The sequence below is a fragment of the Neoarius graeffei genome, chromosome 14 (genome assembly GCF_027579695.1).
Source record: "Neoarius graeffei isolate fNeoGra1 chromosome 14, fNeoGra1.pri, whole genome shotgun sequence".
NCBI lineage: Eukaryota > Metazoa > Chordata > Actinopteri > Siluriformes > Ariidae > Neoarius > Neoarius graeffei.
The window spans coordinates 40,770,408-40,795,671 of record NC_083582.1 but is presented as its reverse complement, the minus strand read 5'-3'; the positions used below and the strand labels follow the sequence as shown (position 1 = coordinate 40,795,671).

Below are 25,264 nucleotides of genomic sequence, written 5' to 3'. Positions count from 1 at the left end.
CAACTGGGTGTGATGTAATGTCTTCATTCAGTGTGGAACTCTTAGGGACCAGTATGCGTTGATGTAGTACGCCTTTGTAGCACCAGTCATATAGAAACTGCGTTCAACACCAAAAATAACTCTTAGAAATTCCAAATCATGATATTTTCTTGCACACATCCTGGATACATAATCTGAGCGTGTGATTATAGTTTTCATTTTGTCCACACATTACAAATGATATCCTCCGCTGCTTAGAAATACATCTGAGCTGTACACTGTTTGAGTGGAGCAATGCGGCGTCCATTGTTGCCCTTGAGAATCCATTCACTTGCAGGATGAACAATGAAAAAAAGGGAAACCTATGACTTATTGGTACCTGTAGAAGTGCCAACATTTGCAGTTTATGAATAAAACTCACACAGCGGAAAAGCCAGTTCACTAAAAGGGAAAGGGCATAGGAAAGGACGAGGAAGAGCCTCTGTCTTGTGAGACAAGAGAAACCAAGAAGGTAAAACTGTGACGGTTTGTCAGTTAAAAAAAATGGAGGCTCCTAGTGAAGTTGTGGTTTCACTGTCATTTTGCCTCACGGGTTTCTTATTGTTATTTGGTGCACATTTAGGAAATACAAACATTAGCTTCCTCGTCTATTGATATAATCTAGGAGTTTTTGTGGTAAAATTCTGTTTTTTATCCTCTCGGCTGATTTTCTTGTTAGCTACGTCAGTACTTCTGTACCTGTGAGCACTTAAAGTGCATATAGCGGGTAAAGTCAGGAGCAAGATCAATGTAATTCTCCTATTTTATATTAAACTTTGGTCAAATATCTGTCACATTTTGCATTTTGTGCAATTTTTTTACCTTGCGCAATACCAGAAAAACTCAGTTGAAATTAAGCCATTTGAGGCGAATTGGTCCGCCTCTGAAAAAACTTGGCATTTGGATTTCCCGGCAAACATTGATTTTCATGACGTCACGTGCGGGACGCCTCCCTCTGAATCCTACGTCAGCGCTGGTTTGTTTATGAGAAAACGACCTGGTGGTTTTCTGCAAATTTCTTCAACGTTATCGTGTAATTATTAAAATGGTTAACAGATGTGTCGTAGGAGGGTGTAGCAACACCAATCTTGATAGGATTAGTACTCATCGTTTCCCAAAAGACCGGACAATGAGAGAGAAATGGGAGCGCTTGGTCTATACAGGCTGTGCACTGAAACCGTGCTAAGCTCTCGCAGCCTGCTGGAGCTTCCGCAGGTGACGTCACCAATCTGGCCCCAGACTCCCTTGAGATTTTTCTAGATGCGTTTTGTTATTTTATTTTTTTCTGCTGTAGACAGATGGCCTTGTGCAAAATTACCCTTCTGGATGAGTGTGTAAAGGGACATACTTTCATATCAAAAAACGAAATTGGTCCAGAATATGCACTTTAAACCAGGTGCTTGTACAAAGCACTTCCTGTAATACATTTTCACAAGCACTCAACCAGTATCTAAAGCATTCAATATAAGATGACTTCGTTGACATATCAAGATAGAGTTGATGCTGAAAGTTTACATAAGTTAGGCTTAGGCTTAAGACAGTTAAACTCAATTTTTCACAACTACACACATTTCATATTACCATACCATATTTCATGTGATAGGTCAGTTAGAGTATCTATTTTCCATAAGAGGCCATTTTAAACCACTTCCGGTAGCCTTCCACAGGCTTGTCACAATACTTTGCTGGAATTTTTGCTCATTCTTCCTGACAGATCTGGTGTAACTCAGTCAGGTTTTTGGGACTTCTTACTCAGACACACTTCAGTTCAGTCCACCGCAGATGTCCACAAGCACGGCGACTGGTGGTTTTCTCCGCCTACACAGACGGTCTGCGCCGGCTACTCGATCCCAGAAAATTTTTTTTAAATTGCCTTTCAGTGTTCAAGCGATTTATATTGTCTCCTCTGCCCATAATTTGCTGCAAATCCAATTATTTCACCATGAACTTGTCTTTGATTCGGATCTAACATGACTGGAAGCGACACCATATTTGTTGATCGATTCTTGCGCTCTGATTGGCTGAGCTGGACCACGTGACCACGCCATAGCAGACGACGGTAAAGACACAGTTGGTGGTTGTTGCAGATGATTTCTCTCGGTTTTCACAAAATGCCACCGAATAAGAAACTAAAATGTTCCGTTAGCCAAATAAATATAAAGTCTACGCAGGTTTGTACATATAAATCAGAATTCATATTTTCATATCCAAGAATTGGGTGGCACGGTGGTGTAGTGGTTAGCACTGTCGCCTCACAGCAAGAAGGTCCGGGTTCGATCCCCGTTGCCGGTGAGGGCCTTTCTGTGTGGAGTTTGCATGTTCTCCCCGTGTCCGCGTGGGTTTCCTCCGGGTGCTCCAGTTTCCCCCACAGTCCAAAGACATGCAGGTTAGGTTAACTGGTGGCTCTAAATTGACCGTAGGTGTGAATGTGAGTGTGAATGGTTGTCTGTGTCTATGTGTCAGCCCTGTGATGACCTGGCGACTTGTCCAGGGTGTACCCCGCCTTTCGCCCGTAGTCAGCTGGGATAGGCTCCAGCTTGCCTGCGACCCTGTAGAACAGGATAAAGCGGCTAGAGATAATGAGATGAGATGAGATATCCAAGAATTGTTATTTTCATATCCAAAGCTACCCGGAGTGCCCGTTCCCATAGAGATGTCCGGTCCCTTGGCTAAGGCTTCATACTTATAAAGTGAAAATGCAAATAACTAACTGTGTTCAAATATTTCTCCTGAAATTAAAACTGTATATTACACAATACCACAATAGAAGTACATCAACTACATTACACATGCACCAAATAAGCTCACCATGTAGTTATGTTACAGAGCCAGGCAGTGTACTACAGAGGGGAACTTAGGAAGCCAAGCACACACACATCTGGAGGGAAATTTCATACATATTTTGCAAGTATTTTACAGGGAAACGTTTAGTAATTTATTAGCTGAGAATGCACTAGAAGGCATGTAAATGGAATTTTTTTTGGGGGGATGCCCCCAAACTCCCCTAGCATTAGCGCACCTTTGGCTGCCTGCTACTTTTTTTTAGCCGGCTACTTCAGATTTTCTGGAGAACCCTGGTCCACAAATTTCCTCTCAGACTGAGGATTTGTGATGGCCACTCCAGTACTTCCATTTTGTCATCTTAAGCCATTTTGTTACAGCCTTTAAAGTGCATATCACGGGTAAAGTCAGGAGCAAGATCAATGTAATTCTCCTATTTTATATTAAACTTTGGTCAAATATCTGTAACATTCTGCATTCTCTGCAATTTTTTTACCTTGCGCAATACCAGAAAAATTCAGTTGAAATCAAGCCATTTGAGGCGAATTGGTCCGCCTCTGAAAAATCTTGGCATTTGGATTTCCCGGCAAACACTGATTTTCGTGACATCATCTGCGGGACGCTTCCCTCTGAATCCTACATCAGCGCTGGTTGGTTTATGAGAAAATGACCTGGTGGTTTCCTGCAAATTTCTTCAACGTTATCGCGTAATTATTAAAATGGTTAACAGATGTATTGTAGGAGGGTGTAGCAACACCAATCTTGATGGGATTAGTACTCATCGTTTCCCAAAAGACCGGACAATGAGAGAGAAATGGGAGCGCTTGGTCTACACAGGCTGTGCACTGAAACCGTGCAAAGCTCGCGCAGCCTGCTGGCGCTTCCGCAGGTGACGTCACCAATCTGGCTCCAGACTCCCTTGGGATTTTTCTAGATGCGTTTTGTTATTTTATTTTTTTCTGCTGTAGACAGGTGGCCTTGTGCAAAATTACCCTTCTGGATGAGTGTGTAAAGGGACATACTTTCATATAAAAAAAACAGGAAATTGGTCCAGAATATGCCCTTTAAGGCATGATTAGGGATCATTGTCCTGCCTTAAGACCCACTGGCCCTTAAATACAGCCACAGGTGCACTCCCAGTTCACTCCTAATTATGACAGTTGGCCAATCAGAAGCTTTGAAAAGTCATCACACTGATTTCTGGAATCTTCCAGCCTGTTCAACGAGAGAGTTAACTTGGTATATGTCAAGTTTTGACCCACTGAAATTTTAATATAGTGAATCAAATCAGAAACAAATCTTTCTCTACCTAATTGAATTCTTTGATGTCTTGTCAAAAGACACGTATGGTAACATGAAATATGTAGCGCTGTGAAAAACCGAGATCGAATATCATTAGCTTACTGTAGGTGTATGTAAACCCTTGTCCTCAACTGTATCTTATCTGATTGTGTCCATCTGTGCGCCGTTCGAAATCAGTGTGCTCCTGCAGTACTGACAAGCATACGATTTTCCTCCCGCTCTTCTGTCATTACCACAAAGCTGTCACTCTGCCCAACTGCAGATTTCTCCGAGTCGCCATGCCAGTTCTGATAAAGAGGGATAATTGTTTCATACAGAGAGAGCACAGATCATGCAGTAGAGGTCCACCCACCCTCTCCCGCAGACAGGCGCCACAATGCTCGCATTATTCTGCCTCTCAGGCCAGATTTTTTTGTGACTTGTGATGACCATTGTTTCGCCGCCTGGCTCTTGTAGTCACGTTTGCGAAACTCGTTTTTCCTGAATTTACCATTTGTGCAGTTTCCATTGTAGATGGCATTGTTGCAGAAGTGCAGGTCGTGACCTCGATCAAAAAGTTCTTGCTGACCAATCATGTGCTGCCTTTGAAATGCAGGACATGAACATGTAAATGCATGGCTAAGATGTGCATTCAAGAATTTAATCTTTTTTTTTTTCTGTTATGTTTTGCCTTAATCATATCTGACTGTAAATACGTGAAGGGAGCTGATGGGTAATCTGCCAATTTTTATCTTGGCTGTTCTCTCTCTTTTTTTGTGCCAGGGTGAATAGGAAAGGGCTGTGCTGAAAAAGTAAAATCCACACATCTCCTATTTAAAGCCTTTAAAATAAGCACACTGGCCACACTGCTTTAATGCATGACTTGGGATCCCGATTGACTCAGGCTAACGGGTTATTGAGGAAAAAAAATCTAATAAAATGTCTGAAATGAGGCAATCAGAACTTCCCCATGCACATTCGCCTTCTGGTACATCTTAACCCTTTACCTGATGAACGAAGGAAAATATTCCACTTGAAATGACATTTTATTGCGTATGTTTTAAATGCAGTTTGCTGCTGTGCTAGTTCTGCAGTGTTCTTTTCTTCAGTTTCTGCTTAGTTATTATCAAACACACTATTCTTCATAGACATTAAAGACAGTGTATGTTATTGGAAAAAAAAGGAAGCTATGTCACACCTCCAATTATGTATCACTTACACCAGTTCCTCTGATATCTCCAGCACACTGGGAGAGGCCTGGGCCCAGCTGAAGAAAAGTCTGGCAGATGAGGCCGAAGTACATCTCAAGTTCTCCTCTAAGGTAATACAAAAGACATGATTGTAAATTCTGCATCTTTAATTCAAAGTAACGAATCCTCAGATGTTAAATCAAATGTCAAAAACAACCCAAGCCAACCCACACCATTCACACCAATATGCTTAATTTCATACGTTGCATAAACTCATTCTGTTTATCTCCAGAAATTACATGTTTACTGACAGTAAACCATTTGGGTTTTTTCTGCTCTCACTATGACACACTGTTTGAAAGTTTATATTAAATGAGGATGGGATCTGGTGTACAGCTGCTTGGAGAAGAATTATGTTATATACATTGCGTGATAAGGGAGTGTGTGTGTTCGTCAACTGGCTGCCGAGGTCTACACTAGAGGTGTGTGTGTGTGTGGGACTCTTTTTATAATTTCACTCCCATGCCTTTCCCAAAGGAATTCTGACCGGTCCCACCCACTCCCTCAAACACTTTTGACCTCCTGCTTCTGCATAAAGTTTGCCCAATCCATCTTGGAGAAAGTTTGACCAATCCCAGTCCGTCTTGGAGAAAGTTTGACCAATCCTAATCATCCATCCATCCATTATCTGTAGCCACTTATCCTGTAGAGGGTCACAGGCAAGCTGGAGTCTATCCCAGTTGACTATGGGCGAGAGGTTGGGTACACCCTAAACAAGTCAACAGGTCACTGCAGGGCTGACACATAGAGACAAACAACCATTCACACTCACATTCACACCTACAGTCAATTTAGAGCAACCAATTAGCCTAACCTGCATGTCTTTGGACTGTGGGGGAAGCTGGAGCACCCGGAGAAAACCTATGCAGACACGGGGAGAATGTGCAAACTGCGCAAAGAAAGGCCTTCGTTGGCTGCTGGGCTCAAACCCAGGACCTTCTTGCTGTGAGGCGACAGTGCTAACCACTACACCACTATGCCAGCCGACCAATCCCAAGCCGTCTTGTCGAAAGTTTGACCAATCCCAATCAGTCCTGCAGAACATTAAATTAATCTGACTCACTTCTGTAGAAATGTTTACCAATCCCACCCATTCTTGCAGAAAATTGAATCAGTCCCACCTGCTCCTGCACAAAGTTTAACCAATCCTGCTCCCACGGAAAGGTTCTACAAATCCCACCATCTCCTGCAGAAAGTTTAATCAAACCCACCCTTTTCTGCAGTATGCTTAACCAATCCCATTCATTCCTCCAGAAAGTTTAACCAATCCCACAACACTCCTGCAGAGCATTTGCCTTATTCCTCCCATTACTGGAGAAAATTTAACCAGTCCCACCCGCCCCCACAGAAAGGTTAACCAATCCCTCCTGCAGAAATGTCAACCGAACCCACCAGATCCCAAAACTTTGACCTTCAAGTGGTATGGCTCAATTTGAAATCAGATTTGTTTGTACTTGGTTCTATTTTGCAAAATATAAACAATTAATAATTTAAACCCTCCTGACCCTGACTAGGATAAAGCAGTTAGTGAATATGAATGAATGAATGCTGTAAATGTGGCATGTGACCAACCAGTATGCTCCCATGTTTATGGTTCCTTTGTGCCATGAGTGATATCTGACAAGTCAATCCCATCCATATGAATATAAAATCCATCTACTCCAGCCAGGAACCTTTTGGCTGGGATTCGTGGGTACCCAGTCTCCAAGTCCCCACTGGGAATTCCTAGTGCTTCGGGAATTTTAGTCCCTACTACATTTACACACTAATCCCATGCACTAGTTTTGCACAATAGCCATATTAATATAGCTGTAGTCATATTGCATTGTTTACAGTGTCTTGTTGTTATGGCTATTTCATGGCCTAAAAATGGCAGCCATGGCCTAAAGGTTAGAGAAGCAGCCTTGGGCCCAAAGGGTCACTGGTTTGATTTCCAGGACCAACAGGAAAATCCATGGCTGAAGTGTCCTTGAGCAAGGCACCTAACCCCCAACTGCTCCCCAGGCACTCTGTGTGTATTTGTATTTTTGGGGAGTTTTGTTTTCAAGTAGAGTTTTTATTTCATCCTCGATTGGTTTAGCAACACGGTCCGCCATTTTGTTCTTGTTCTTATTCTTCTTTAGGGTTTTTTTTGGCAGTTGGCAAACCAACTTAAAGGTGCATTACTGCCACCAACTGGACTGGAGTGTGGAACAGGCGCTATTGGGGAAAAAAACAAAACAAAAACCCCAAACTGTATTCTTTTAGCTATTTCTGTTTCTTTTAAATACTTGATAACAAAGCCAGGCGACACGGTGGTGTAGTGGTTAGCGCTGTCACCTCACAGCAAGAAGGTCCAGGTTCGAGCCCCGTGGCCGGCGAGGGCCTTTCTGTGTGGAGTTTGCATGTTCTCCCCGTGTCCGCGTGGGTTTCCTCCGGGTGCTCCGGTTTCCCCCACAGTCCAAAGACATGCAGGTTAGGTTAACTGGTGACTCTAAATTGACCGTAGGTGTGAATGTGAGTGTGAATGGTTGTCTGTGTCTATGTGTCAGCCCTGTGATGACCTGGCGACTTGTCCAGGGTGTACCCCGCCTTTCGCCCGTAGTCAGCTGGGATAGGCTCCAGCTTGCCTGCGACCCTGTAGAAGGATAAAGCGGCTAGAGATAATGAGATGAGAATGAGAGATGAGATAACAAAGCCACCATTTTGTTTTTCTCTACTCACGGTATATGAGCTGATATCCTAGTAGTAGAGTAGCCAATCAGAGTGCGCGATTGCCTCATATGCAGTGAATGTGGATGGAATAATTCCTATTACATCTATTACTTGCCTCATGTCATATACAACTATCATTTTCTTGCTTGTGTGATTACCATCAAGTGTCTGTTGTTTTTATACTTTCCAGCTACAGAGTGACGTAGAAAAGCCCCTCCTTTCATATCGAGACAACTTTAAAAAGGACATGAAGAAGTATGACCACCAAATTACTGATCTTAGGAAGCAGCTGGCCAGTCGATACGCTGCTGTTGAGAAGGTACAGTACATCGTGTTGTTAAATCAGTACTCTGTATGCACACAGGACTGGTTCATAAATCAAATGTTTCCAAAATATTAGTGATGCAGTAGCATTCTCATGACGCACATAAAGGATGAATATGAATTGTCCAACTCTACTACAGACAAGACCTTTGAGTTAGGCCTTTTGTTTAACTTTTCTAGAATTTCAGGAATCCTTCTCATGCTTTATTAAAGCTCCACACTAGTTCCCAGATCAGTAGACCATTTCCTGGCCCTGGAGGCTTTCCGAGCTCTATAATAATCACATGGCCTTGCCCTTCATGCATGACCTTGAGACAGAGCGCACAGTTGTCTGCGGTAGAAGTGTGAGAGCTGTAAACAAACCAGCCCTGACAAAATGATCTAATTCCAGTGAGGTCATTACACGAGCCAAAATGGAAGAAAACCAATCATATAAATTTAGGGTTGCATAGTCAAGTGAGTCAATAGGGAGGCACATCTGTAATTCAATTGAATTGTGAGTGGAAATTGGACAAGAGATATACAGTGCGCAGGAAAGAGCATAAACTAAACTCATCTTTTATCTGCCTGTTGTGCTCGCAGGCACGTAAAGCGCTTGCAGAGAGGCAGAAGGATCTGGATGTAAAGACTCAACAGCTGGAGATCAAACTGAGCACAAAGATTGAAGAGGACATCAAAAAGGCCCGCAGGAAATCCACACAGGCAGGTCAGTTTCGCTCAAGTCAAGTCACATTCATTTTTCATTCACGTATATCACCAGCGTGTACAATCTGAGGGTTTTTTTAAATTATCTTTTTATTTAAAGGCTTCTCCTTGAAATTTGTTTCTAAATCTAAACTGAATAGCAATGAGTGAATGTATTTTGAAAACATGAATTAAAACCTGAAAAATATTTTTAAAATCCGCAGCTCAGCAAGTTTTTCCTAGTCTGGTTAACACCAGACCATATCACAAGTGAAATATGGTCTGGAATCTGCCTATTGAATTTCTCGTAGGGGAGGTGTGGTTTACGATTGTCAACGGCCGTTTATTGGACGTTGCGAATGTCTATCATTTGGCGTATACGTAGCCCATGGCCAATCATGGCAGTTGTACCCGGTGACGTAGTTAGAGCGACGAAGAAGACGAAGAGGCGAAGAAAGACTGTAACGCCAAACGCTGTTCTTTTTTTTTAAAACAAACTTTCGCTCTAAACTATTCAGAACAGTGTCTAAAGCTTGATCGAAAGTTTGGTTCGTATCGCTCGCCGCCATGTTAAATGTGATCCGTAAACAGTCCCAAATAAACTACAAGCTTCCGTTTGTCGAGTAGTACGCGTCACCGTCTTTCCACCCCTCCCCACTCTCTGATTGGCTCCCTAACTCAGGCGAGCCTTTAGACCATAGTTTCCATGCTGTCTTTTCAGATCGGAACGATTGTGCAAAGCAGCATGGGATTTCCCAGGCTAAGTTTTTCCTTTAGAACTTAGTCAAAGTAGCTAAAATAGTGGAACATTGTTGAGTACGTTTTTGGTCAAATCATTTTCCCATTTGTGTGGTCGTATGGGAATATCCGTGTCACTGTGGCTGAATTCTGGCAAACAGTGAAAAATGATGGAGAGAAAAAAAATGTTGGCCAAATTTTGAGTGTTTTGTTTCATGTTGAGTAAGAAGGCAATTTAACGACAGTCAACAGCTTAATAGTTTAACACTGTGATTAAAAACAGTCTGTGTGGCTAAAGATGTTTAAAACCTTGCCAGTGTGATGTGTGATTTCCTCACATATTGTCAGGCTTGTAATATAATCCTAAATGCGACTTTATCCCTTTTCATTTGTAGCGGTAACCAGAACTTAAAATGTTTTACCTTCACTTCTGATTAGGGTTCATGCAAAAAATAAATGTATATATAGTTTATATGGGAAAAGTGCTATCATGTGAATGGTTTTCCCAAACTGCCATATATATTCTATCCATATTCCCTGGATGTGAGCAATCGCACACTCTGATTGGCAACTCTACTACTAGGATATCAGCTCATATACCATGAGTAGAGAAAAACAAAATGGTGGAGCGTGTTGCTGAACCAACCGAGGACGAAATAAAACCTCTACTCGAAAACACCTCCCCCCCAAAAAAAACCCAAAAAACAAAAAAGCAACAAAATATGGAATGAAAGTATTTGATGGTAAGAACGTATCTTTTTTATTTTTCAAGAATTATTATTATTATAGCAGTTCTCACAAATTGCTACTGTCATTTCGCCGGTTTGTTTACATTCTTCATCTTTAAGCATTAAAATTTGTTGAATTCTTTTAGACTGGTTCAAAAGCTCAAAGAAGTTTGAAAAGTACATAAGTGAAATGTCCAAGGAAGATTTAAATAAATGTCTAAAGCTATTCTGTACCTCGGCACGACAGCAAGACAGCACGTTCTACAAAAAAACAACATTAAGGTCAATTTGTGCAGCCATTGATAGGTTTTTAAAGGAGATACGCAGAATCATGGCCTCACTTTTTGTTTATAAATGCCTTGAGACCTCAAGAATGGCACAGGAATAGTTTGAAGCATTAACAATAAATCTAATATATTAATTTTTACGATTAAAGTGATTCATATAGGTAGCGGTCTGAGTGAATGACCTTGACATCTGTGACGTCACTGCAGGAAGTCTATCAGTCTCATCGCCATTTCTGCTACACTAAAACACAGAGCTGACTGCAACTCCGATCCTCCATTTTGAGCTAATTTATCGCCATGCCATGTAGATGTGTTGCTGGCGGATGCAGCAACACGACAGAAGGTGGATTTACGTACATCGCATTCATGGTCCAAGAATGTTCAAACTGCAAAGATTTGGACACGTTTTGCAAGAAGTTCACGGGCACATTGGGCACCTATGAAGTGGTCTCTCCTCTGCGCTGCACATTTTACTGAAGACTCGTACGAGACCTCGGACCTGTTGAGGAGTGTTGGCTATAAGCCCGTATTGAAAGAGGCTGCAGTACCAACAATTAAAGGAAAAGAAAACTAGAAGAAAAGGAAAGTAAGTTCACTTGCACCAGTTCTCCTGGAGTGTGAGCCGAGCAGTAATAGCAGAGTACTCAGTATGGAGAAAATGGGGAATGAGCGGGCCAGTCGTTAGATTTCTTCGCTGGATATGTCCCCCACCGCTGGATATGTTTGCCTCAGCAGCAATATCTCACCCTTATGTAGAAGAAGCGAATGAATGAAGAACTGAAAGTCAGATCGTTTCAAAACAAACGGCCACAAGCTCGGCCTCCAAGAACCGAGAACACACCCGGGTATGCTCCGACTCTCATTTGGATAAAAAAAAAACAACAACACGCTGTTTACCTGCATTTAGATTAATACATGTAACTTGTATTGTGTGTTTAAGTTACAGGTATAAGATTATTTAATTTGCTTCAGAATGTGATTGTCTTAGTTCATCTGATTATTTAATTAGCCTTTTACGTTTTATCAGTGAAAATGCATGCATGTATATGTATGTTGCATAAGTTATAACACCTATCCTGTTTTAATGAGAGTCACATGAGACTGTCAGTTCAATTCCATCCAATTCTCTAGACGACTTTGTTTTCTGGCTTTATTTCGTAAAGTGGGGGCCTCCATGGCCGACATGCTACTATCGGATTCACTTTCTGATGGTTCAAACTGATATGGTTTTACGTGTATGGCAGTAGCATGTACACACACTCCAATTTCAGAACTATCACATTCGGCTGTATTACTGTCTGAGGAATCCGAAGAATCTCCAATAAATCCGAACAAAGAGGCCATTGCAACCACTCTCGCCTGCTGAGTCTGGCTTTGGTCTATAGATGTAAAAGGCCTCGGCCTTAAAACCGGTTCCTGCAGTGACGTCATGCACCCAGGGCTGGCTGGCTCAGTGGGGCAGCTCGAATGCCAACTTTGCGATCGATTTTAACTCTCAAAAATATATAGTTTTTATTCCCAATTATACAGCATACAAGAGTCAAGGATGGAGATACTATCCACTCAGAAATCTCATCTCATTATCTGTAGCCGCTTTATCCTGTCCTACAGGGTCGCAGGCAAGCTGGAGCCTATCCCAGCTGACTACGGGTGAAAGGCGGGGGACACCCTGGACAAGTCGCCAGGTCATCACAGGGCCGACACATAGACACAGACAACCATTCACACTCACATTCACACCTACGGTCAATTTAGAGCCACCAATTAACCTAACCTGCATGTCTGGACTGTGGGGGAAACTGGAGCACCCGGAGGAAACCCACGCAGACACGGGGAGAACATGCAAACTCTGCACAGAAAGGCCCTCGCCGGCCACGGGGCTCGAACCCGGACCTTCTTGCTGTGAGGCGATAGCGCTAACCACTACACCACCGTGCCGCCCCCACTCAGAAATGTATTTAAAAATAAAGGTTCTGCGTATCTCCTTTAAGAAGTCCACCTAAGCAGAAATGATGTTGTCAGATGTTTTGTATAAAGTTTTTATTTATCGAATTTGCAAAAAATAAAAATAAAAATGCTCTGTTTCTCAAAATCCAGTGAATGTGGATAGAATAAAACAGTTATTCCACTCAATCTCATCATACATGGCTTATAGCCGACTTGGTGCTACGCGCCTCGTTGGCTGTCAGCTCATGTATGACTTGATTTCGTGGAATAATTGTCAAAAAAAACAAACAAACAAACACACACACACACACACACACACACACACACACACACACACACACACACACACACACACACACACATGCACACAATTAAGAGTAGCTGTGTCCAGACATTTGACTGCGAATTGAATGTACACAGTGAGATGTCATATTCTGCTCGTAGAACCATGTTGCAATTTACAAAACAAAAACAAAGACGATATGAAATGCAAATAAAGTAAGATGAGCAACGTACAAAACTATGGTTGCAACACAATACAACAAATAAACAGGTCGGCAGAGTGTTTTTTTCCACTGGGCTGCACTGTACGGCACAATAAATGAAGTATAATCCAAGTGTGAGATGAGCCACATCATGTTCAAGTACCCATGATGAATTTAGTGACCCTTCCTGCCCAGGTACCCTGTGAGATGAGTCGGGACATACGGTACAGGTGGTGTTCAAAACTGTCGAATGAGACACATATATACCGTGTATGATAATGGGTCTAGCTTCAATTACTTTCCTTCCAGAAAGTTCAAAGCGGCAATCATCGATTAAAGTATTGGCCCACTTAGCTGGAGAAGGAGTGCACGCTGCCATTAAAATCTCTCTCGCCTTCTTCACCATGAGAGGAAGACAGACAGCAGAGCTATGCACATTTTTATATAACATGAGTTCCTGAAAAACTCCTACATTCATGGGTAGCATTTCGCAGGAAACCAATCCACAATCATTCAGGATATAATAATCCTTGGGTCTTAGCGTGACTAAAGCTATTGGAAAACTCAGAAAAAAAAGTTATCATTGGAGGATATGACTAGGGAGAATGAAGCTGAAAGAAAGAAGAGAAGGACACAGATGAAGAATCGTGATCTAGATGGAAGACATCGCTGAAAGGTTAGAACAAGCTCACCGATTATTAGTTGTAAAACAGCAAGCATTTTTGGTGCTTGGGGGCAGCCATGGCCTGGAGGTTAGAGAAGGACCCAAAGGGTCACTGGTTTGAGTCCTGGGACTGGGAAGAAAAATGTGAGGGGAGTTGAGTGAATGAACAGCGCTTCCCCGTCCCTTTGTATCATGCCTGAAGTGCCCTTGAGCAAGGCACCTGACCCCAACTGCTCCCTGGGCGCTGTAGCATAGCTGCCCACTGCTCTGGGTATGTGTGTGTGCTCATTGCTCACTTGTGTGTGCGCATGTGTGTGTTCACTGCTTCAGATGGGTTAAATGCAATGGATTTGCATTTAATTTATTTGTGCATGTGACAAATAAAGGCGGCGGCACGGTGGTGTAGTGGTTAGCGCTGTCGCCTCACAGCAAGAAGGTCCTGGGTTCGAGCCCCGGGGCCGGCGAGGGCCTTTCTGTGCGGAGTTTGCATGTTCTCCCCGTGTCCGCGTGGGTTTCCTCCGGGTGCTCCGGTTTCCCCCACAGTCCAAAGACATGCAGGTTAGGTTAACTGGTGACTCTAAATTGAGCGTAGGTGTGAATGTGAGTGTGAATGGTTGTCTGTGTCTATGTGTCAGCCCTGTGATGACCTGGCGACTTGTCCAGGGTGTACCCCGCCTTTCGCCCGTAGTCAGCTGGGATAGGCTCCAGCTCGCCTGCGACCCTGTAGAACAGGATAAAGCGGCTAGAGATAATGAGATGAGATGAGACAAATAAAGGCTTCTTCTTGGTTGTTTTTAAGTGCTGTGTAAATAAATTTGAATTACTCACACAAGTCTAACACGGCCTACAGACAAAGGAGATTTGGAGGAATGTGGAAAAGAGAAAAAAAAACTTCTCTCAGGACTATTCGTGAACACTTGAAAATATAATTTAACAAATCCAAAACCAAACACGTTTCCTTCGTGTCCGCCAGTGGCTTGGGTTAAATTGGTGTATTTTGGCGCCATTTAGTGGTAAATTATACTCATTACTCAAGCAATAAAAAGGAGGGCTGAAAAGAAAACTCCGGGATTTTTTTAAACTCCTGCTTTATTTTCCCATCTCTTTCGGAAATGAACTATACAGTGTAATCCTACCAGCAAACATCTGCTATAGAAAACAACCCCAGTGCGATAATCGACTACAGGCACTCTGCTGCATCAGAGACCAGAAGAAGAGTAAAAGTAAAGCAATGACTGTAGAAACAATCATTTTCTACAGTTTCTTGCCAGTTATTGAAGTAAACAGACAGAGGTGTATCACTATAGGGATCTTTTCTATGTTGTCAGACTCTTATAATAACATTAAGAGCTTGTCAGTAGCAAAAACAAGATGATGTTTGCCCCATAAGATTACATTGTTCAGTCATTTTACAATTGCTGGTTATAGCGTTCTAATTTAGTAGTCACGGGCGATTGCTCTAAGACAACGAGGGAGGCTCAGCCTCCTCTAAAAATTCTGGATCTGAAATAGCAATGTTATAAGTTATAACATTGCTATTTCAGATCCAGAATCATAGAAATATATGTGCTCAACCCAACTACAGTGCGAAATCATTCCGTTATAACTTTCCCCAGTTCGCCTAATGTGCGCGTGAGTTTTTCCCCCTCGTGACAGCGCGATGCAGCGCAGCCTCAGTGGACTTCAATGGCATTTGGGAGCTATGCGGTTTTCAATCTCAAAATGCAAGACGGTTATTGGACAAATACTGCGAAAACGCCCGCCCACGGACTCCCAGCCTCACAGTGGGAGGGACATGGCAGTTTCCGCGAGGAGACTGGCGATTGGTGAAAGCGGCTGGATATTTTCTTTGATTGACAGCTCGTTTCAAATATAGACAGGCAGCGGTGAATTTCAGTTCAGTCCCATGCGGATTCGCAAGTGCTGTGGTGTATTGTAAGAGATCAGCTTACATTTCGATTTCATTCATTACATACGGTTTCTACCAGCTTTTTTAGTTTGTATATATTTTCATTGTAAATAAAGTGTAAATATAGTGTTGTCAAGTTTGCTATCTGAGTTCCAGAAATTTCATTTATTTGAGTGACTGAACTTGAACTCAAGGGGGCTAGTCAGCTAGCAAGAAAGCTGCGCACGGATGCCAAGCATTGCTGATTTAATTTTGGCGAAGCCATTTGCCAGTCTTCCTTTCGAGGAAAAAATTAAAATTAAAGAGCAGGGTAGACCAACGCCTCAAACTGACTTGGTGAAAAAGGTAGGGAATAATACTCGTTCCTTTCAGCTCTCCTGGTACGAGAAAGTGAATTGGCTAACAGCAAGTGACCCACATCAACAACAGTAAATAGGCTACTTTAGTAATATGTCATGGATGGACCAAAAATATAGAATCTATTTAAAATGTTTATGCTGAGTATATTATATTGGAATATATATTTTTCTGGATATGAATTAAACACAGCTACAATTTGGAAAACATTTTTAAACAAAAACACAGCCGAGAACATTTCACACTACAGACCTGGATTAAAAGTGAGGGGTTATCAAAATTGTCAATAAAACATTTCTCAGTCAAAATAAGTAAAATATAGGGAAAGTGTCATTGAATGAAATGTGTGGCACCCAGCTCTATGTTTGGCTCCCCAAGGTCAGTGCTTGTGCCTATTCCAGAACACTCTGCTGTTACTGCTGAGGTTCCTGACAAAGAGCTGCTTTCAATAATGATCAATTTTTAAACAACCTGCCACAATTTTAAAATATAAAATGTTAAAATATACCCCCCCAACACCACCATCATGTACATTGGACAGTAGGCTAATGGGCCAAAAGAACCTGTTATTTCACAGTTTGTGACCCTGCCAACAATCAGCCAGATCAGAGGCAAGAGTATGGGCAAAATTGATGTGTTTTTTCTTTTAACATCTGGAAATATCGTAACCGACCAGCCTCCCCTGTTTGAAAGACTACCAGCCGCCACCGTTAGTAGTGGACCGATTTCAATCATTTTTGTCCCTAGTAAATATTTGGACCTAATGAGAAAACAGGGTCCAAGTTAAAAAAAAAAAAAATCCTCGAGTTTCCTTTAAAGTTGGAAGAAGTGGGGGCGTCGTGGCTCAGGTGGTTAAGGCGCCATACCATGAATGCGGGCGACCCGGGTTCGATTCCGGCCCGAGGTTATTTCCCGATCCCTTCCCGTCTCTCTCTCCCGCTCATTTCCTGTCTCTACACTGTCCTATCCAATAAAGGTGCAAAAAGCCCAAAAAAATATTAAAAAAAAAAAAAAAGTTGGAAGAAGTCAGAGCAATTTTTTTGAATTGCTGGGTTTCACGTGACGTCACATCTGCCTCATTAGTTATTCAAAACTTTAGCTGGTGGTCGACCAAAGCTCAGTTGACAAAGTGTTTGTAGGGAGAAGGTGCGTTGCTCGCATGAAAAATGCCTTACGCTTGCGTTGCTTTAGGTTGTTCGAATCGATCAAACCGTGACACTGCTAAAAGTTTCTTCAGGGTTCCCCATGAACTAATAAAAAAAAGGGTGAACGAACACAGGATTTCACAAAAAGACATCGAGAAAGGTGGCTTTCGAACCTCTCACTGAAATCGAAGGGAGCTGCGTCGAAGCGTGCTTGAGTTTGCAGTGATCACTTGGTGAAAGGTTTGTTTCCCTCTCAGCTATGTCCTTAGTGTTTTCCAAGTACTTTTCTTGCTATGTGTCGTTATTTTATGATACTTTTTTAAGTCACGAAGCGCTGAAGTCCCCAGCTGTTTCTTTGTTTACTCCTCACAAAGTCCATATGCGTGAAGGTCACGACAAAATTCTTACCCAGCCATACAGTTACAACACGCCGTGATCACTTCTCCGTCTTGTTTAACTAAGATCCAGGTCTTTAAAGGGGTTTCTGATGATCTTTGTGAATGATTTAGCTGAGAGATAAGAGCCAACACAAGTGAGAATCAAGCCAACTGTTGTTTGTTTACACTTCAACTTGCAGCGCTTCTTTGTAAAAGCATGAATGAAAAGCTTTAAAAAAACATACTTACACAGGTAAAAACAACACCGGGTTCATTCGGCAGCGACTTGATAGCGAGGTCCTTTACCCAGCCACATACAAAAAAGTTGTAAGCCTCCATACTCTTCCACGCTTTCATCTGTTTTGCGGTGTAGAAGGACGTCTGCAACACCAGATAGTTCGAGATGTCGGGGAACTCGACTGAAGGGTAGTTTTCGAGATCGCATGACAAATCCTTCTTTCCCAGACTGTCGGGGTTGATTCCATTGCACATGGCAATTTTCTGAATAGATCTAAAGCGAGCAGTGGCTTCTAGATTACGAGCGTACTCACTCTGATAAGTTATCGCTAGTTGTTTGCACTACGGCAGCCGTTTAGACCACCAGCTATTTCACTTCCGGTAAAACCGCTAAGAAAATTCACGTGACTGAAACCCAGCAATTGATGGGTTGCATGCGACGTCGCATCCGCCTCATCAGATATGCATGACATGAAGTGGTGATCAGCTAAGTTCACTGTTCACAAAGCGTTACTATCACTGGGGCACCTTGCTAGTTGTTAAAATGCCCTACACTTGCACAGTTTTGTGCTGTTCAAATCGATCAAACCGTGAAACTGATAAAAGTTTCTTCTGGGTTTCCTGTGAAGTGATAGATAGAAAGGGTGAAAGAGCAAAAGGTTTTACCAAAAGACGCTGAGAAATGTGGCTCTTGAACCTTTTGCTGCAATGGAAGGGCGCAAAGTCGAAGAATGTTCGAATTTGCCCTGATCACATCGTGAAAGGTTTATAAATTCCTCTGATTTATTTCATTTGGATTCGCAAATCACTTTTCTTCCTACGTTCTGTTATTTTGTGACGTTTTGAAGTTCAGGAGATGCTTGATTCCTCAGGTGTTTTTGTTTACTGTTTGATCGTGGTCGCCATATTGTAAACTAACATGTATATTTTCACTTTATTTATCAGGAAGTCCTAGCAGTGTTTTGCAAGGACGATGATGTAGATTGGACTCCTACACTGAACTAGAGAGATAAAATAATTGAGATGATCCACATAAACACAAAAGCAGAGCTCACGAGTTAACAACACGAAACTGCTTCCCCGGCCGTGCAGTTACAGTGAGCTGTGATAACTTCTCCGTCCTGTTTCACCAATAAAGGGGTTTCTGTGGGTCTTTGTGAATGATTTACCTGGAAGAGAAGAGCACGGAGGATTGGGAATCGAGTGACTGTGGTTTGTTTACACCTGATACTAAAACTTGTCGCGTCCTAGCAATCATCGCAAAGACGCGTACAAAAAGCGCAGAAATTCCTTCTTACCCGGGCAAAAACAATTCAGGATTTATCTTGTAGTGTCCTGATTCCCAGATCTTTAACCCAGCCACATAGAAAAAGTTGTTTGCCTCCATGCTCTTCCAGGTTTTCATCTGTGTGTCCGTGTAGAACGATGTCTGCAGCACCAGGTAGTTTGAGATGTCGGGGAACTCAACAGATGGATCATTTTCCAACTCATAGGAAAAATCCTGGGGTGGCACGGTGGTGTAGTGGTTAGCGCTGTCGCCTCACAGCAAGAAGGTCCGGGTTCGAGCCCCGTGGCCGGCGAGGGCCTTTCTGTGCGGAGTTTGCATGTTCTCCCCGTGTCCGCGTGGGTTTCCTCCGGGTGCTCCGGTTTCCCCCACAGTCCAAAGACATGCAGGTTAAGTTAACTGGTGGCTCTAAATTGACCGTAGGTGTGAATGTGAGTGTGAATGGTTGTCTGTGTCTATGTGTCAGCCCTGTGATGACCTGGCGACTTGTCCAGGGTGTACCCCGCCTTTCGCCCGTAGTCAGCTGGGATAGGCTTCAGCTTGCCTGCGACCCTGTAGAACAGGATAAAGCGGCTACAGATAATGAGATGAGACGAGGAAAAATCCTTTTTTGTTAGCACGTAAGGATCTATCCCATTGCAAAGAGCAACTTTCTGAAGGTATCTTGATTGTGCATTGGCCTCTAAACTACAAAAGTAGTCGGAGACGGTTTCACGAGCTCTTCAGTTAACGGCAGACAAATCGGTTTGCCTGACCACCACTTCACTGACCAGAAGTAAACTGGCAAGCAAAAGTCACGTGACTGAATCCAACCTATATTAATATAAATCCTACCTTCATTCACCTGAGAAATATTTCTGGAGTTCGACTGCATGTTAGTTTGCTTGAAGAACTTACTTTAGCTCACTGTTCAAAAGAAAAAAAAAAAAAGATTATTGATAAGATGTCCAAAGTGGTGGAGCCTGGAACAAGAAAGAACATCGCACACCTGGCGTCACTTCATCATTATATTATTCTATAATCATTTTAGGATGTGTTTTAAACATTTTTACATACTGCTGTTATTTTCTCAAACGTTAAAACTGATTAGCACCATCATGCATGATGAACCGTCTGTGTCCACGCGTCACTCTCTAAGATGGTGACTTCATTCTCAAACGCACTGAATCAGTTACTAAGATGGCTGCTCATGTCCTTGGTGTGTAATGGATATGTTTGCTCACCACAGGTGATGATCTGATGCGATGTGTTGACCTGTACAACCAGGCTCAGTCGAAATGGTTTGAGGAGATGGTCACTACAAGTCTGGTGAGATGATATGCCTGCTCTGTAACAGGAAAATATTGATCACTGAATGTTGCAATGACCTTGTCTATGCATTTCTTGTATTTGTAGGAGCTGGAGAGACTTGAAGTAGAGCGAATAGAAATAATTAGAAAACACCTCGGCCAATACACGACACTGCGGCATGAGACGGACATGTTCAACCAAAGCGTAAGTCTTAATCTTGGAACATATTTGTGTGGTAGTTTGGGAAAACCCATTGTATGTTGCTACAGCTAAATTCTGTGAAACAATGGGGTTTTGACCAAAATATAGTTTTCCTGTTCATAACATACAGCGAGAGCGATACGGTGGTGTAGTCGTTAGCGCTGTCGCCTCACAGCAAGAAAGTCCGGGTTTGAGCCCCGTGGCCGACGAGGGCCTTTCTGTGTGGAGTTTGCATGTTCTCCCCGTGTCCGCGTGGGTTTCCTCCGGGTGCTCCGGTTTCCCCCACAGTCCAAAGACATGCAGGTTAGGTTAACTGGTGACTCTAAATTGACCGTAGGTGTGAATGTGAGTGTGAATGGTTGTCTGCGTCTATGTATCAGCCCTGTGATGACCTGGCGACTTGTCCAGGGTGTACCCCGCCTTTCGCCCGTAGTCAGCTGGGATAGGCTCCAGCTTGCCTGCGACCCTGTCAAAAAGTCAAAGTCCTTCCCACGCCTTACAGTACCTGGTATTCCTAGGCAGTCTCCCACTCAAGTACTAACCAGGCCCAACCTGTATATGGCGCATTGGGTGGCGCCGATCTCCGTTTCCATAGCCCTTGGCCTCTCGCCTATTACATAGCTAGGGTTACAGTGGGGGGCTAGTCCTCTGGTAACCACGAGAGTTTAACTACCCATGCACATCTGTATTGCAGCGTGCCTTGCCAGATGGCGGTAGGTACCATTTTTATGATGGTCTTTGGTATGACCCGACCGTGAATAGAACTCATGATCTCCCGATCGAGAGGCGGACACACTATCACTAGGCCACTAGTCGGTCTGCGACCCTGTACAACAGGATAAAGCGGCTAGAGATAATGAGATGAGACATCATGCGTCATATGGTGGGCTTTCCCCATTTGCGTAAGGCATTGTGGGATACAAATTTGAAACAGGAGAGAAAAATGGAGGACGTGAGTGTGTGAATGAAACGTGAAAGGCCGACTACAGTAACGGAAAGCGAGAAGAAAAGACATTATGTTGCGAAGGAAAGGAAACGCAGGACCAAACTAATAAATATCGGTGGTCAGCGAGCACCTCGGTGTGATCAGCTGTTCGTTTAGAGACAGAATGATGGAACTGTCAGTGCACGGTCAGAGGTAAACCTGCTAGGCTTGGCACGGTTATGGGAAAAAAACCGAACCGTACGATACGCCTGTTGCGGTGCAATACGCGTATAAACCGCGGTACCCCTATTTAAGACGTTCGCCCAAAAAAAAGCCGAATGCCCGTATGAAACCACGTGGTTCTCTTTCGCGCGAACAGGGGTGATAGCGTTCCGGCACTGCGCCGGATTTCCGGCGTACCGCGGCGCCCGGAAAAAAAAAAATCTAGTTCGCCCATTATTCTGTGTCATTCTGAGATGCGCAGATAGACAGTAAAGGGAATTCCGAATTCCCTTTACTGTCTATCTGCGCATCTCAGAATGACACAGGATAATGGGCGAACTAGATTTTTTTTTTTTCCGGCGAGGGGAGGGGAGGTTTGTTTTAAACAGTGCAGTGATTGGTTTTATTGCAATATTTTATATTGGCTGTGTGTGTATTTTGTTATAAATCGTTCTAAGAATACAGTGGCACTTTAAGATTAGATAAGAAATCCAGCCATACGTTTCAAAACACTGCACTTTAATTTCAAGTGAAAAAATACATCCTCACTCTCAGGGATTAGAAGAGTTTTTGATTCGGTTTTTGTATATAGGTGGTTGGTTGGTCGCCACATAAAAGTTTAAGTTTTAACACACACATCTGTTCAAAAGTAAGCTTTAAGAACTCATTTTTATTTCTTCCAATTATGAAAACTCTGTATGTGACAAAAGACACCTGGTTCCTCTAGATGCCACAACATGGCAGCAAACACTCCTGACACTTTGTATAAATACTGTAGTAAATAAAAAAGCTGTTGAAATCATCCATGTCTTCCCTCTTGCTGTTTCAAAATACTACCTGGCTTTTCATCAGAGATTGTTCATAAAATGTGCTTATGTCAACTCAAACTCAGTTTGTGCATGATTATTTCATTGTAACTATAATTTTAACCTCTCTTAAATGCTGTATCCTAAACTATGTTTACTTAAGGTAAATAGTAGGCTATATGCCCAAATACAGAGTACTTAAGATTAAAAAAAAAAAAAAAACCGCAATACGTACCGAACCGCAGACCTCAAACCGCAATACGTACCGAACCGCGACTTTTGTGAACCGTGCCACCCCTAAAACCTGCGCATGCGCACACGGACTTCCTCTGTCTGCTTGACTGTGCAAAGCGAGCGATTTCATACACATTATTTGCTAGAGAATCCCCTCAAATTAAATAACTTCCCAGCCACTGAATGGCCTGATATTTTGTGAAATATTACAGAAATAAACATACATCACAATGACCAAATTTCAGAAGGAACTAAATTTCACCGATTTTATGAACTCGAAAGGCCGTCTAGCTTTAATCTTACCTTGTGCCTGCAAGCATCTTGTCGTGTAATGAGGCAGTTTAAGAAACGCGGTGATAAAAAACATTCAGTCTGCCGAAAGATCAAACGTAAGGCTTTGAATAAGTCATTGGATAGTTACAGTATTGTGCGGAGTTGGTACAAAAACATTTTAGAGCCCAAACATTCGTTTTCCAGCACAAAATTAAATGTTACAGGGAAAAAAAAAAGTTTGTATCTGATGAGCATATGACATAAGATTAAAAAAAGAAAACATAATGGGTTTTGGTGCAAAATAATGAAGCGAGTGTGACAGTCAAAGTGTCCAGAAGAACTGGGGCTGGTTCTGTAAGATGCTCAGTAAAACCTACAGCTCATTTCCTTATAAAACTGCACTCATTGGACCTGAGACTATTTTTTTTAAAGCAAAGGGTCGTCGCACATCAAATATTGACTTTGTTTCATCTATTATGGCTTACTCCGGTTTATAGGGTTTTTTTAATGTTGAAACATTCATTTCATTATTTTAAGTTTTTTTTTCTCCAGCATTTCTTTACATGTGCCCAAAACTTTCATCAGTGCATGTTTAGAAAAACATGAACTATAATATATGACGATGTGTTCCATGTACAGACGATGGAGCCGGTGGACAAACTACTCCAGATTGTAGATCCAGCCAAAGACAGAGAGATATGGGTAAAGGAGCACAAGACGGGCGAGGTGAGACCAGTGGACATGGACCTCTAACTCCGAGAGGATGTGTTGGTGATAGAAGAGATGGATTCTTCATTCTTTGCTCCAAAGATGTGTGGAGAAACAACATACTGGAGTACAAACAGTGTCAAAGGAACAAGAGCTTGTGAATGAAACTGCTGTTTGAGAACATAGAGCCTAAAGCAGTGCGTTATATCGCACAGAGACGGAACCCAGATGTTCCTCTGAACTTTGACCCAATGATGGATGCTATTTCAGTACAAACATGTATAAATCTCTCTCACACACACACACACACACACACACACACACACACAGAGAGCTGCACAAATGTTTGTAAAAGTGTTCAATTGTCCGTAACAGGAAATCAATGTTTTATTTTCAGCCTCATCAAAAGAAGAAATTTTTTCCAGTAAACTGCTAATTATGGAAGCCGAGAGAGGCCCTTCGTATAATCTTTTTTTATTCACCTTGTTATCTCGAGATAACGACATAATTAATTCAGGATGTCGAGAAAACAACACAACTAATTCGAGATCTCGAGAAAACAAAACAATTATTCCGTGATCTCGAGAAAACAAGACAATTATTCCATGATCTCAAAAAAACAAAACAATTATTTCATGATCTCGAGAAAACAGCTGAGATTTCTAGCAGAGCTGCGCCCCCTGTGGGCCAGACAACGAAGACTTAGAAATTGGCGGACATGTAACAGAGCAGAAATGGCTTTTTACGTTGCCTTGAGAGAGAGGGGGGGTCCCAGAGGAGATTATTCCAGACATTCTAATGACCAAAGTTGCCTCTATACAGAATGAGAAATAGCCCCAAAGTCAGCATATCACAAGTCTCTTGGCGCACCTGAATGAACCATTTCTCAGCTGTTTACTCGAGATCATGAAATAATTGTTTTGTTTTCTCAAGATCACGGAATAACGGTTTTGTTTTCTCGAGATCTCGAATTAGTTGTGTTGTTTTCTCGAGATCCTGAATTAATTATGTCGTTATCTCAGAATAACAGTTTTGTTTTCTCGAGATCTCGAATTAGTTGTGTTGTTTTCTCGAGATCCTGAATTAATTATGTCGTTATCTCGGAATAACGGTTTTGTTTTCTTGAGATCTTGAATTAGTTGTGTTGTTTTCTCGAGATCCTGAATTAATTATGTCGTTATCTCGGATCTCAAGATCACGGAATAACGGTTTTGTTTTCTCGAGATCTCGAATTAGTTGTGTTGTTTTCTCGAGATCCTGAATTAATTATGTCGTTATCTCGGAATAACGGTTTTGTTTTCTTGAGATCTCGAATTAGTTGTGTTGTTTTCTCGAGATCCTGAATTAATTATGTCGTTATCTCGGATCTCAAGATCACGGAATAACGGTTTTGTTTTCTCGAGATCTCGAATTA

The 25,264-nt window shown here is 42.4% G+C and overlaps 1 protein-coding gene across 3 annotated transcripts in view; it reads left to right on the top strand.

Annotated features, from left to right (window-relative positions):
* The window catches only part of LOC132898198 (growth arrest-specific protein 7-like), a 102,441-nt gene extending 77,648 nt beyond the window's left edge, over positions 1–24,793 (top strand). For 2 of the 3 annotated variants that reach the window (XM_060939650.1, XM_060939648.1), the window contains 6 exons: positions 5,305–5,401; positions 8,215–8,343; positions 8,931–9,054; positions 20,420–20,499; positions 20,587–20,685; positions 23,782–24,793. In XM_060939650.1, the coding sequence (XP_060795633.1) occupies positions 5,305–5,401; positions 8,215–8,343; positions 8,931–9,054; positions 20,420–20,499; positions 20,587–20,685; positions 23,782–23,895 (643 nt within the window). In that variant the 3' untranslated portion in view covers positions 23,896–24,793. The remainder of the gene's footprint in view (positions 1–5,304; positions 5,402–8,214; positions 8,344–8,930; positions 9,055–20,419; positions 20,500–20,586; positions 20,686–23,781) is intronic. The other variant, XM_060939649.1, reaches the window with a different exon arrangement.
* The last annotated feature ends 471 nt before the right edge of the window (positions 24,794–25,264 follow it).